A 13,411-nucleotide genomic window follows, 5' to 3' on the forward strand; every position below is an offset into this window, starting at 1 on the left:
CCCCGGCCTCCGCTCCCTCCGGCCGCCGCGGCTGTTTGAATTCAAACCGCCCTCCCTTAAATACCCTTTAAACTACCGCCGCTCGCCATTGGCCCGTCTCCCGCCGTTCGCGCCCGCTGATTGGCTCCTTTTCAACCGGCCCGCCCGCCGATTGGCTCTCCGCACGCTCCGCTCGTTGCGAGGCCGAGCCTCGTCGCCGCGAGCCTCTGGGGCGCATGCGCAACGGCAGCCTGCTGCGTATCCCGAGTAGGTCCAACCCGCCCGCCCCGAGGGCGGTGTTTGCGCTACATGCGTATTTTACGTACCGTCTCTCCGCCGCTGGCTCCTTCCGTACTCCAACTGCGTGGATCGGCGCCCCGCTTACACACTTTTCTCCGCAAAGTCTCTGCCTGGCCGGGTCTTCCGTTACGCAAATCGCGTACGCCCAGACCACCCACCTGTGGCAGCGCTACAACTCCCATCCCTTCCTCACAGCCACTGAGGCCTCGCAGCGTGCCGCCGGCCGCGGGGGGAAGGGCGTCAGGTTAGTCCCGCATCCCGCGAGGCACCAGCCTCTTCCCTCTCCTCCTCCACACACGCACCCGCCGACCCGGGCCGAGGGAGAGGCGGTGCTGCCACCTCGCGTGGAGCCGAGCGCGAGTGGGGCCGGGGGCCATTGTGTCCGGACGGCGAGGTAGGTGCCCCGGGTGGCAGCTCGCAGCCCCGAGGAGCGGGAGGACGGGCGGAGGGGTGAAGCAGGCCTCTGCCTCGCGCTCGCCCGGACGTGTGGCCCAGGGCAGCGCTCCACGTGCCGCCAGCTCTTGAGGACAAGTGCGAAGGGGACGCCCGCCTCGGCACAGCGCAGCGCGCCAGGGGACGCCTGGCCTGAGGTACCTTCGCCGGCCCCCGGACCCCTCGCGTCACGCCAGCGGTGACCCACAGCCCGTGGCAGCTTCCAAAGCTGCACAGGTTCTTGAGGAGACGCTGAGCGGCAGCAGGACGGCGCTGGCAGCGGGAGATCAGTGAGCGCAGTTTGTGAGTAGCAGCGTAAAAGGAGTGGGAGGCTGCTGTGCCGTCTCAGCTGCCGGCTGCCTGAGTGGTCCTGCTCACGCCTGTGAGGGGGACCTTGGCCGCTGAGTGACAAGCGGCAGCCAAAACTAGGTTTAGTTCTTCGGGCCTTTGAAGAACCGTGCTTGAAGGCGACTTTTAACTGTCTCTGCGGTGCTGAAAACAAGCGCGAAGGCGACCCTGGTGTGTGTGTTGGTGTTTACAAGTAATACAGGATAGGTAAAAAGAAGATGTCAGGTCGTCGTGTCGCTGCAGCATGTGATAGACGTCAGCTGCCACGGGGCATGGGTAGCATGGCATCCCCCCTCCTTGACCCGCGTCCACTTCGACTGCCGTTCCTTGAGGCTGACGTGAGTAGGACTTTTGGGAGGGTGGTGGCGTGCTCTCGGGACAGGCTCTCAGCCTGCTGAGAGACCGTGCAGTCTGGCAGCGCGAGATGCTTGCGACTGCGCCGCCTGAGTGGCTGAAACCGCCGGGGAGGCCTGCAGCCCTGAGCAGCAGTGCCAGCAACTTGTTATTTCACAGCCCGTTCGCGTCCCCGCGTTTGGGGATCCCGGTGTCTCAGCGGAAGCAGCGTTTCAGAGCTTTGCGGCTGGGACACAAAAGAACCCCGGCCCCCCCGCCATCAGCCACCCTCCCGTTGGGAGCCGGCCCCCCGCAGCTCCCCGGGCTGCTCAGCCAGCGGGGCCTGCCGCCCGCATCCCGCCCTGAGCGCGGCTCTGCCGGCCTCGGCCAAGGCCCCGACCTCGGCCCCGACCTCCCCGCAAGGGGGAAGGGGGAGAGGGACCCCCGGACGCCGCGGCGGGTCGCCGTGCCTCCCCGCTCCGCCCGCCCCGGCCCGGCCCGACGCCCCCCCACCCCGCCCCGGCCCCTCCCCGCCGCTCGGGGGCTCCCTCGGCGCGTCACCCGTCACGTGACACAGCGGGACCTGCCAGTGCCCGGGCGCGCGCGCGAGGTGTCACGGTCATGTGATGCTGCAATTCTCTCCTTTAAGAGTCGCCTCCAATCGATTTGCGGGCGCTCGATGCAGCAGCCTTCGCGGAGGAGCATTCTTCGGTCGCGGCCGCCGCCGCCGCCTCCTCCCCTGCCGCCGCCGCCAATCGATGCGCTCAGGGCTCCGGTCGCCATTTTAGGGGGAGAGCGAGGGAGGCAGAAGGAAGGGTCGGTAGGTACCGGGGCCGCTCCGCGCTGTCCCTCGCTTTCGGCTCCGCTGCCTGGGCCGGGCCTCGCCCTCGGCAGCTCCCGCCCGAAGCTGCCTGTCCCCCCCTGGCGTTCGAAGCCCGCTCTCTGTGGCCGCTGTGCGCCGGCTAAGCACTCCCCGCCCTCATTCAGTCCCTTTCCCCCACGCCCCCTCCCTGCCCGGTTATTGGTCCCCGGACCCGGTTATTGGTCTTGCAGCCCGGGGCTGGGAGAGGGCGTGCGGGCGGGTGACCGGCATCTGCCGGCCGGGAGGAGGTGCGGGGAGGATGCGGTCTCCCGGGATGAAAGGGAGGGAGCGGGCTGGGGCTGTGTGAGGGTGGCCAGCCGTTTGACTTCCCTGCACGTTTTACGTTAATCGTCTCCCTAGTGCCCGGTCCGCCGGTGCTAGCGAGGCCGAGTGAGAGATACTGACAGAATCATTTTGCTAACTAATGCCGCATTATTCCTGTCTTCTCTGTTGCTCCTTAATACAGTTCATGTTCTGTTTATTGGCGAGATTTTCATTTCTACAGCAAACAAGTGCAACAGGTTTTTCCTTTTTTGTGGGGGTTTTTTTTTTTTTGGTCTTTCATTTCTATGTCTCTGATTCTTACCTAAAATATGGTAGTATTTGGTGTCTGCACTGAAATTCAGCAGGATGTGTTTATTTAAAGGTTGTGGTTGTTTCATGCAACTCTCTTGTATGTGATTTTTCTTCTTTATTTATTTCAGGCCCCTCCAAGGCATTCCTTGCTCACAATGTATAGAACAAAAGTCAGTTTGAAAGACCGTCAGCAACTTTATAAACTGATAATTAGTCAGCTGCTATATGATGGATACATAAATATTGCCAATGGCTTGATAAATGAGATAAAACCACAATCAGTCTGTGCACCATCTGAACAACTGCTGCACCTAATTAAGCTAGGTAAGCTGGAATAAAAAACTAACATAAAAGTCCAGTTTCTAAGTCCCTAGCTTAAGTCCTTGTGAATTAAGAGGTTAGCGTTACTGAAAAGACATCTTTTATGCAAAGGTTATGTCTAGTAATAGCATAACACTTTGTATATTTAGTTACAGCCTTTGCCTCCGTGGCCTTTTTTGAAGGGCATTCTAGCTCTGCGTTTCATCCTTTAGTATGCATTAAAAGCAAAACAGATCACTGAGTGTTGTCAAAATCTGTTTGTTTGAACTTCTGTAACACGTAAGAATACCTGCTCAGGCTCCTGAGTGACTGGCAACCTTCTAAAAATACGCTTCAGTAAACAGGATCACTGAGTCCACAGAGCTAATAGAAAATTGACCCACGCAGTTCTGTGCCAGCTTTAGAAATATTTTCTATATAATTCTTCCTGACAGTGTTGGAAAGGGAGCAAGCCCTTTTATTGGCAATCTTCGCTAGCCTTTATATATCAGTCTCAAGAAAATAAGCTTCATGGTCTAGGGTGTCAGCAAGGGTATCACCTGTTCTCTCTCTGTGTCTCTTTCTCTCTGGAAGTACATCTGTGCCACAGTACGTAGTCAAAATACCTGAGCTGCTGTTGAAACAAGCTGACTAAGTTACTGGAAGAGGTCTAGCCATAACATCGTGTCTTCTCTGTATTGTAACTGAACTGGTTCTGCTGCCTGAACTAGTTGAGTTCCAAGGGTATAAATATGTGAAGCCTTGTGTCTGCTTGAAATAAGAATGCTAGACTTGCAATTTGTAGATGAAAGCAACAGAAACTTTTCTATTGCATTTGATCCGTTGATGATCACAGTTAGGCACATAGCTGAAACTTCTTGTGTCTGCCCTGTTACCACTTCCAGTGCTGAACTGTCTTTGTTCTGTAGATGCATCCAGGAAATAAAAAAATAATTAAAAAATCTGTAGAGTGGGTGTGAAGAGGAGTAAAAGTGTTCATTTGCAATGCTGGGATAGTTGTTTGTGGATTGGGTGTTTTTCCTTCAATGCAATAAAAGAGAAAGGAAAAGAATCGGTAAATACTTCAGTTTTTTACTTTAAATCTCATATAATAGCGTTGGGGCTTGTTTCTCCGTCTGTGAAAAGCTGACTAGAGGCCTGTCGATGGCCTCAGTGACTGATTGTCAGTGCATTTATCAGTACTTAACATTCTACAATATTTGCTGGCTGTATTTCCACAGTTAATTTTAAGAGCTTTGTTCTGCTCTAGTGTAGCCGAAGTACCTCTCATTGCTCACGAGAAGTACTGCTGTATAACTAAATCTGCTCTGCTAGCTTAGCTTTGTTCGACAGGGGCTGCCTGTCTTAAAACCTGACTCGCAGCTGTTACAGAAGTCTGTAGCATAGGTCTGGCCTGTCTGTCCAAGGAGAAGGTTAACCTGGTTTAAGTGCATCAACTTCTCTCTTTTCAGGAATGGAGAACGATGACAGTGCTGTTCAATATGCAATTGGACGGTCAGATACGGTAGCTCCAGGCACAGGAATTGACTTGGAATTTGATGCAGATGTACAGACCATGTCTCCTGAGGCTTCTGAATATGAGACTTGTTATGTCACATCTCATAAAGGACCATGTCGTGTAGCTACGTATAGCAGAGACGGACAGTTAATAGCTACAGGATCTGCTGATGCCTCAATAAAAATTCTTGATACAGAGAGAATGTTGGCCAAAAGTGCTATGCCTATTGAGGTAAAATATGACTTGAATTGTAACCACTTTGTGAATTCTTGAGGTGCTGTCTGTTTCATGCCATGTCTGTGCCTTGTGGCTGGCTCAGTGGGTTGGACTAAATATCTGTCTCGCCGTATTTCCTACTCCAACAGCGGCTCATAAAGTACCCTTGAAGAAAAGGAAGAAGAAATAGGGCAAGTATACCTGTGTAACTTCTGGTGGCAGTCTAGAGGATTGAGCCAGAAATTGCTTCTAATAGTTGCTGATAATTGCTATATTGTATGAACACAGTTCATTTTTGAACCCACTTACAATTTTGGCCTCTACAGCCTCCAGTGGCTGTGTGTTTCAGAACTGTTTCACAGAATACATATTGATTTGCTTCATTTTTTTCTCCGATACAGTTATCGGGTAGCAATTTGAAAGTGGGGGGGTTTTTTGCACAGAGTGCACACCAGATTCTCAGCAGTATCCTGCGTGAGTAAAAGTTGCAGTTTTCCCAGTTAGTACACCTTCCTGTAATTCTTGGGGCAATGCAGTATTTTGATTTGGACTGTTTATGAAGGTGATAACGTTTTCTTGCACCAGTTCTCTGCTACTGAAGCTAGTTTGTCCTTGAGCAAGTCAGTTGACCTTTGTAAAGATACAGGGATCTTATCTAATAACAGTATCTAATGGGCCTTCAAATAATTAAGATAATAGTGATTATGTGCCTAGTCATGTGTCAGACAGGCAGCTGTTGTTTGGCCACTCTGGCAAGCATAAAACCTACTTTTCCTGTCAAAAGCATGTTCTGCTTTCTAACACTAACTTGTTGAATGTTCTTTGTAGGTCATGATGAATGAGACAGCACAGCAAAACATGGAAAATCACCCCGTTATTCGGACTCTGTATGATCATGTGGATGAAGTTACATGTTTAGCTTTTCATCCAACAGAACAGATCCTAGCATCTGGTTCAAGGGACTACACACTTAAATTGTTTGATTATTCAAAACCTTCTGCCAAAAGAGCCTTCAAATATATACAGGTTAGATACAATGCCAGTTCAGAGCAACCAAAGCTTGAATGTATAAGTACTGAGGTATCAGTGAGCTGAATTGTGCCTGAGTTTATAAGTGGTTAGGTATGTAGGAGTATGCAGCTACAAAATTTGCAGACATTATGGTAATTATGTGTTAAGAGTTTGCGCATAATGGATACCTATATTCTTTAAATCTAGTGCCTGTCTGCTGTTTGTTAATCTAGACCAAATCTAATACGGGTAACTTTGAAGTCAATAATATTATCTTTGTTTTGGAAGAGTGTTTGGGATTATGTGGTGGTGGGCTTTGGAGTGTGTGACTGGCTGACAAAGCCTCCTGTCACTTTTGTGCGATATCCCAAAAATGAACAGGCACTGCAAGCTGCTCTGGGACAAAAACTACAATACATTTAAAGGTAGCCTGTCATTTTAATCCTATAGGAAGCATTTTCTATTTTACAAAACCAGAACACATTGTGCTAACCGATAATTTAACTAGTTTTTTAGCACTTTAATGCCACCAGAATTGACACTTCCATTTCATATTTTTTTCTTTCTTACACCAATTATGTATTTTTGATCAAACAGGAAGCAGAGATGTTGCGCTCAATTTCTTTTCACCCTTCTGGAGATTTCATACTTGTTGGTACCCAGCACCCTACTTTACGACTGTATGATATCAATACTTTCCAGTGTTTTGTGTCTTGCAATCCTCAAGATCAGCACACTGATGCTATATGTTCAGTAAATTACAACGCAAGTGCAAACATGTATGTGACAGGAAGTAAGGATGGATGCATCAAACTGTGGGATGGTGTTTCAAATCGCTGTATCACTACTTTTGAGAAGGCACATGATGGAGCTGAAGTCTGTTCTGCTATTTTTTCAAAAAATTCAAAGTATATCTTGTCAAGTGGAAAAGACTCTGTAGCTAAACTATGGGAGATATCCACTGGTCGAACACTGGTCAAATACACAGGTATGTGGCAGGTGACCTTCCAAGTACCTTCTTCTTCAGGTACTGACCCACGGCAGGGGTGGTAATATTGTCAGAAGAATAGTAATTCTTAAAGGCAATGGGAGACTGCTGCTTTGAGGATAAATTGCCCCAAATTTTTGAAAACGCTTAACATAGACTAATTCCAGAAGAGAAGCTGTGATTCTCGTATGTCAGTCAGTGTAAACGTGTTTAGTCTGAGTAGATTTTGGAGACTTTTCTGACATGATTACTCCATTGCTTTGGAGGGAAGTTATCGCTAAATTAGGGAAAGGTAAAAAGGAACACTGCCCTAAGGACTAGGACATTTGTGCAGAGGGTTTTGTTCTCTAGTTTTTCTTTAGTGTGTTTTAGAAACAGTGATTATTAAAACAAAACAGCATCAAGACTTTTCTTGCTGGTGATCATTTTGATTTTGTGACTTTTCTATTTATTGCTAGACTAGGGGCACAGTTTAAACTGGAAGGGTCAAAACTAACACCTAATCCACTTTCCTGCAGAGTACCCACCCAGACAGGGGGAATTGAACCTACTTTGGGGCAGTTGTTTTAACCATTACACTCTTGTGCAAAAGATGGCTCTAGAAGCCATGGCAATATTCTGAAAAATAGTTACAGCTGGTTTGTTTCTTTTTTTTTTTTTTCCCTTCTTTTTCAAGGATGCAGTTGTGTGCAAGGTAGTCATACTCGGAGCATGCTGACAATACCATGCTTTGATCTCAGCAGGACTTAAAATGGTGAAGGATGTAGAAGCTTTGCATATGATAGCAGCTGTGTGACAAGGGAAGCTTTTGGGTCAAGCAGTAATGTGCTTAAGCATTAGGAGTCATAGCGTAAAAGAGAGGATGTTGAAAATTTTGTACATCAGCTTTTGGGATGCGTATGGTCCTTTTTTGTACGCTAGCTCTATTTTGCACTCAACCAGCAGGGTGCAGCACCTCCTTGATAAACTTGTGCAAAATACCAGGTAGGATGCAGGTGTGTGCATTGCAAAGTAAATGCCTATATATGAAACACACATTTTATTTGAAGGGTATGGAGGGAAGGTGTGGCCAAGGTGCCATACAACGTGCCGCATTAAAAACAAAAGTTGTCATTGATAATGAGAATCTGTGTATTCTACTGTCTGTGGTCTTTCGCCTTAGTTACAGCTGTAAGCCTCATACAAAAATTATAAGGCAAAAGTGCTCTTAAAGTCAAGTGATTGCGCTCATACTGAGTGGTTGGACTTGACTGACACTGTTGGAGTAGTTTATCTTCTGTCCTCTAAGAAATTTTAGAATATACCATGTATATAACTACAAAAGAATATTCATTATTGATTCGCCTGCTGTATGTGGAAGTGGTAGACTAACTGAGAAAATAAGGCTCCTTTGTAGACTGCAGAAATTGATACTTATGGGAGGCTTATTCTTAGGTCTTTGGAAACTTCCTAAAACTGATCCTATTTGGGTTAATATTTTGCTGCATATATTTAGGAGCTGGTTTGAGTGGACGACAAGTACACAGGACACAAGCTGTCTTCAACCACACAGAAGATTATGTGCTGCTTCCAGATGAAAGGACCATAAGTCTCTGCTGCTGGGATTCAAGAACTGCTGAACGGAGAAATCTTCTTTCTCTTGGGCACAACAGCATTGTCCGTTGTATTGTCCATTCTCCTACCAATCCTGGCTTCATGACCTGCAGTGACGACTACAGGGCTAGATTTTGGTACAGAAGGTCAACGACAGACTAAGGACAGCTTTATAAAACAGTGATTATCCAGATTCATTATATTATCTTGTATTGATTGTACTGCCAACAGATGCCTAGATGAAAGCCGTGCTGTGTCTGTTTTTTAATTCTGTCAAACGTGGCAGAAAAATATCAAAATACTGAGACTAAGTTTTGCCCCACACTAATTTTTTTATTAGTGTGTGTGGCATTAATTTTTGTAAGTAATCTCTAATTGTACTCAAGGAGGGGGGGCGGAGAATAAAATGATCCTTGCAGGAAGGATTAAACTTGTTCTCCCGTCTTTCTAAATCCCGCGACAGATAATGTGACTGTATCTTGCTCAAACTGGGCAGTATAAGCCAGTTTTGCTCTGCATTGTATCTGTGCAATCCCACTGAAGTCTGTTTAAAGAATGGATTACACAAGTGACAGCAGAACTTGGCAAATATTTTAATGAAGCCTTAAGCTGCCTTCAGTTCTGATTCATTCTTTGTAAAGCTCTGTTTTGTATCTTTTAGTCTGGGGGTTTTTTGGTGGATTTTTTTTTTTTTTTTTAATTGGCCAAGTGGACCTTCAGTTCTGAGCCAGTCTTGTGCCATAAGAATTTGAAACAGGATTTTAAATTGTTTAGATGAATTCAAGAAATGGTGTTCTACTTCTGGTATTAAAGCTCAGACTTGAAATCTTGTCTTCTTTTGAATTTATCTTAACAAGTGGGACCTCAGAGTAAATTCATAGTATTTTCAAGGAGTATCCATGTTGCAACTGTAAAATGTGACAGTGCTGCAGCATGTGAAAATGAGAATAATTTTGCCATAGAAACCTTTAGTATCCTCTCAAAGAAACTTGTGCATATTTTTTTTTGTATATGTACCTCAGAAATGTCACTTTGCTTCATTTTTTTGAGAAATTTTCCTTCTATGTCTGTTACACAGCACTTGAATTACATTCTTTTTTTTTTTAATTATTCAAAAACCCAGACTTGCTGTTTCTTCTCCCCATTATCTCTAATAGTCCAAGTTTCCCAGACCTCATCCTATTCAACAGGAGTACAGGTCATTAAGAAGCTCTGTGCTTAAACCTTCTGTAAGTTTGAAAGTTCACTACTTCTTTTTACAGATAGTTGCCTGTGCAAAGTTTTAAATGTGTTCATTCAAGCATCCTTGTACAGTGCTCTTGGGCTTCACATAGGGGAGGCTTCCTTCAGTCAGAAATTCAGCACTTGCTTTCATGAGGATTTTTAAATGTAAGATTGTTCTTACTGCCGGATTAACTTTCCATTACCACTGATGAAGTGTCTTGTCAAGGGCTGATGAGGGTACAGGTTTTGTCTGTATTTAAATAAAGATTACCTTTTAAAAAGTTATTTAATATATAAAGAAGGAAATGTATTAGTTTTCTTTCTGTATAACAAAGGAGAAATGAATTGAATATTGGAAGGCTATGTCTTTGGGGACGTGTTAAAGCTTGATGAATTCGTTTGTTGTGTTACATCTGAATCAGATACAACTACAGATTTACAGTATAGAACGTGGGATGGTTTTTTAAAAGAGGTAGAGAATGAAATTTAATTTTCTCTTAAAGCTACTGCTATGCAAAACATTTAGGCTTAGCAGTCCTCTTCTCTCCTCCTCTGCCTCCCTTCAAGTTTCTAAAACTTTAGAAACATGGTAGGCATGAGATAGCAGTGCTGGTGGCTTTTTTGGTGGAGAAGCAAAGAGAACCAGAGCTTGGTGGGAGGGGAAAGGGAAGTCCTGACACACAGTTACTAATGCATGCTGTACTCGCTCAGTGACAGCAGCTCTCTGCTATTACAGCCAGCCTGCTAAATTGATAGCAGTGGCAATTTTTTTTTGGAGTGCCACATTTGTTCCAATTCTGTTAAAGAAGCTGTCCGTAAGTAACACATTTGCTACTGGTGTTTGGACTCTTCTATTTTTAAAACGCTATTTTGGTGGTTTATGTATTAAACCACTGCTGTGGTTGATAAGTTAGCAGCATGCTAGCTTTCACCTCAAGCTTCCTTAATTCTGTGGCCTTTTAACTTGCAGTGCAGAAATAGAGTTTTATTCTGTTAACACGAAAACATCCTGACGTTGGCACCTTTCTTTCTTTTCATATTGTGTATCACCTTGCTTGAGGCTGGAAGTTTGGGTGTTTTCTGTTTAAGAAATAAGGGCTGGAAGAAACTTAACTCATCCTATTTAGGTAGATAACGCAACCCTGGAGTGAAATAGTTTAGTGCTACAACATCCCAGTGGTACTCTGGTAGTTGAAGGTGCTTGATTGGGGACGAGAATGAGAGGAAGCAAGGCTGCTATACAGCGTTCAGAGCAAGGACGTGTGGAGGTACGGTAAAGAGGAGCCGTAGCCGCATCTTGAAGAAGAAGGTTGTGCACACACGTAGTCATCCTGTTAGATCTCCATTTGATTGAAGGGGAGTACATCTTCTCACTGTGCAAGTCTGGAAGTATCTTAAGTAAACATTCTTCATGTGATCATGCTTGCTTCTAGTCAGTGAAGCTTCACACCTAGAAGCTGTATTTGATCAATTAAAATTCCAGTGCAGCTGCTTGCCCTTCACGAGTTTTGCAGTCTGTATGTCTTGGTAGCTACATCCCAGCGAGCTGCTCCGCTCCGAGAAGCACTGCCACACTCAGGATTTATCATCTCCTCAAGAAAGTCTCCATCACCTGTCTAAAGGTCCGTTGTATCTGTCTGGCACGTAACCTACTCTTGCCTCTCCTCGGAAGAAGCTGTCATGGAAACGTGGCAAGGGGACACCACAGCTAACGCGTTAGGCCGCCAAGCCATGCCAACGTGAAAGCAAAGCAACTTTGGAGACAAATCATAATTACGGTTTTGTATCTTTCAGCCTTCAGCATTTGTTGGCACACTGAGTTGGCAGTCAGTAACTGGCACACGGCTCTAGGGAAAGTCTGTCCTAAAAGGCCGCTTCTGGAATTAGGCTTGTTTGCCACCCATTGAAACAGATTTCAAACTTTCTGCTTAAGAGGGGATACTGGTCTGGGATAAGTATTTCTCATTTCCTGGACACAGAGGCTGTCTTTCCATCAGAGCTGCCCTGTAAGACTGAATCCCAGGAAAAAACTGAAGTGCAATAAAGGAAAAGTAGTTAAGATAATTGTAGTTCAGGTTAGGAAGTTCTCCATGTGGCTGTAAGGGACCCTTCGAACGTGCTGCAGCACAACTGCTCTACTCGCTGAGCAGGATATTGCAGGACAGGAGCTGAAGCCCACACGTTTCCTTGTGTATGTGTTTAAGCCTTGGTGCAGCTAGGAGGAGTCTTTCACACGGCATTCACCCCCAGGTATAGATGGTAACACATAAGGTTTTCGCAAAGCCCCTTTATAACAAAAAATTGTATCGGTGCCTTAAAAGTTGAGACAACTTTGAAAGGCGTCAAAAATGTTGGCTTCGAAATCCTGAATTGATATGATTGTGGCAGTCTTGCTTCTATCAAGCATTGTGCAGCCCCTTGTGGTACATAGTATTCTTGTATTCATTACATTTCTAAAAGAGGAAATACAGGAACATGTAGCAAAACAGAAGGGTGAGACTTCTGACTGCGGTTAATTGCGACAAGTTGGTGACAGAGAGATCAAGGAAAATTCCACTTGCAGACAGACCTTCTCACTTTTATAGGCTAATAGGGTTTTTCTGTTTTGCATTCCGTTCTTTTTAATCTTATCTGTTGTCACAGAAATTATCTTTCATGAGAATCTTTTCTACAAATTCCTAAATGCTTTTAGGGGTAGAGCTGTCCGATGTGCTTTCTTGAGACACAGTTCCTAACGCACGGTGACTGTGCAAAGCTGAACTCTTCATCCTGCCGCAATTATCTGTATTGCTCAAAGTGACGCCGCTGGTGAATGACAACAATGGATAAAAACATAAGAATCAACAGCACTGCAAAGGTATGTCTGTTTTTTTGAGTACAGCGTATAAAGAATTAAGAAAAAAGAGTCCTAGAGTAGGGTTTGATGGTTGAATTCAGCATGATGCTTGGTGATGTTGGAAATCTTGGGTATTCTCATCTCGAGGTGGACGGAAGGCTCTTTACGATGCTCATGTACCTACTGTCTCCCTGCGCTTTTTGTTGTGACAAAACTATTAACTGGAAGAAATGACTTGTTGGGGAGGACTCTGAATAAAGCAGGATTCCTAAATAGCAAATACCTGTGAATAAACACATTTGTGAAATAATAAATATATAACTTAAAGGTTCCACCTGTCTTACTGCTATCCTGCCGTAACCCAAGAGACACGGTTATATTGTCAGAGACTTTCAGTGACAGTCCAGGTGACCTGTTGCATGATAGATAATTTCCCTACGTTACACGGAAAAACAGAAGAAATTTTGAAGTACTGTATTTGTTTCTTTTGAAAGACTGGAACTAGTTTATAAGGTTTTTTACATTTATTTGTGTATTCATATTGCATGTAGTATAATTTTATATATATACATAGATAAAATAGCCTGCTGCAGCTATAAGGGTTAGAGAATGCTGAAGTCTTGATTCAAAGTCAGTGCCTTGATTGTCCTGCTGTCTGCAAGTCTAATAAGCAGTGTAATGGAATTATTATTTTCATCCTGAACTATGATCTCAGTGTTTACTGTAAATAAACTGCCCCCTGGAAATTTGACACAAAATATAGTGGGGGAAAAAAGCTTAGTACTAGCTCGATGAGTCATTTTTTTGCACTCAAAATTTTCCAATGAGGCATGCAAAGATAAGAGGACTATATTTCACGTTAAGTCATCAGAAATTGCTGCAGGACATTTTTCA

General features: G+C 45.2%; 1 protein-coding gene across 1 annotated transcript; it reads left to right on the forward strand.

Moving 5' to 3' along the window:
• Window positions 1-380: 380 nt before the first annotated feature.
• On the forward strand, window positions 381-9,977 carry CSTF1 (cleavage stimulation factor subunit 1). Its single transcript, XM_050907386.1, has 7 exons — window positions 381-1,397; window positions 2,042-2,212; window positions 2,959-3,154; window positions 4,603-4,880; window positions 5,694-5,891; window positions 6,474-6,864; window positions 8,360-9,977. Exons 1-7 carry the CDS (start codon window positions 1,278-1,280, stop codon window positions 8,617-8,619), a joined length of 1,614 nt encoding a protein of 537 aa, XP_050763343.1. The 5' UTR covers window positions 381-1,277; the 3' UTR covers window positions 8,620-9,977.
• Window positions 9,978-13,411: the final 3,434 nt, after the last annotated feature.

This window comes from Gymnogyps californianus, chromosome 17 (genome assembly GCF_018139145.2).
Source record: "Gymnogyps californianus isolate 813 chromosome 17, ASM1813914v2, whole genome shotgun sequence".
Classification (NCBI taxonomy): domain Eukaryota; kingdom Metazoa; phylum Chordata; class Aves; order Accipitriformes; family Cathartidae; genus Gymnogyps; species Gymnogyps californianus.

Bases quoted from the DNA above. Each gene is read 5' to 3' on its own strand.
- CSTF1 (XM_050907386.1), top strand. From the start codon at position 1,278: ATGTCAGGTCGTCGTGTCGCTGCAGCATGTGATAGACGTCAGCTGCCA. The intron at 3,155-4,602 runs GTAAGCTGGAAT...CTCTCTTTTCAG, and splicing joins GCTGCACCTAATTAAGCTAG to GAATGGAGAACGATGACAGT. The intron at 6,865-8,359 runs GTATGTGGCAGG...GCATATATTTAG, and splicing joins AACACTGGTCAAATACACAG to GAGCTGGTTTGAGTGGACGA.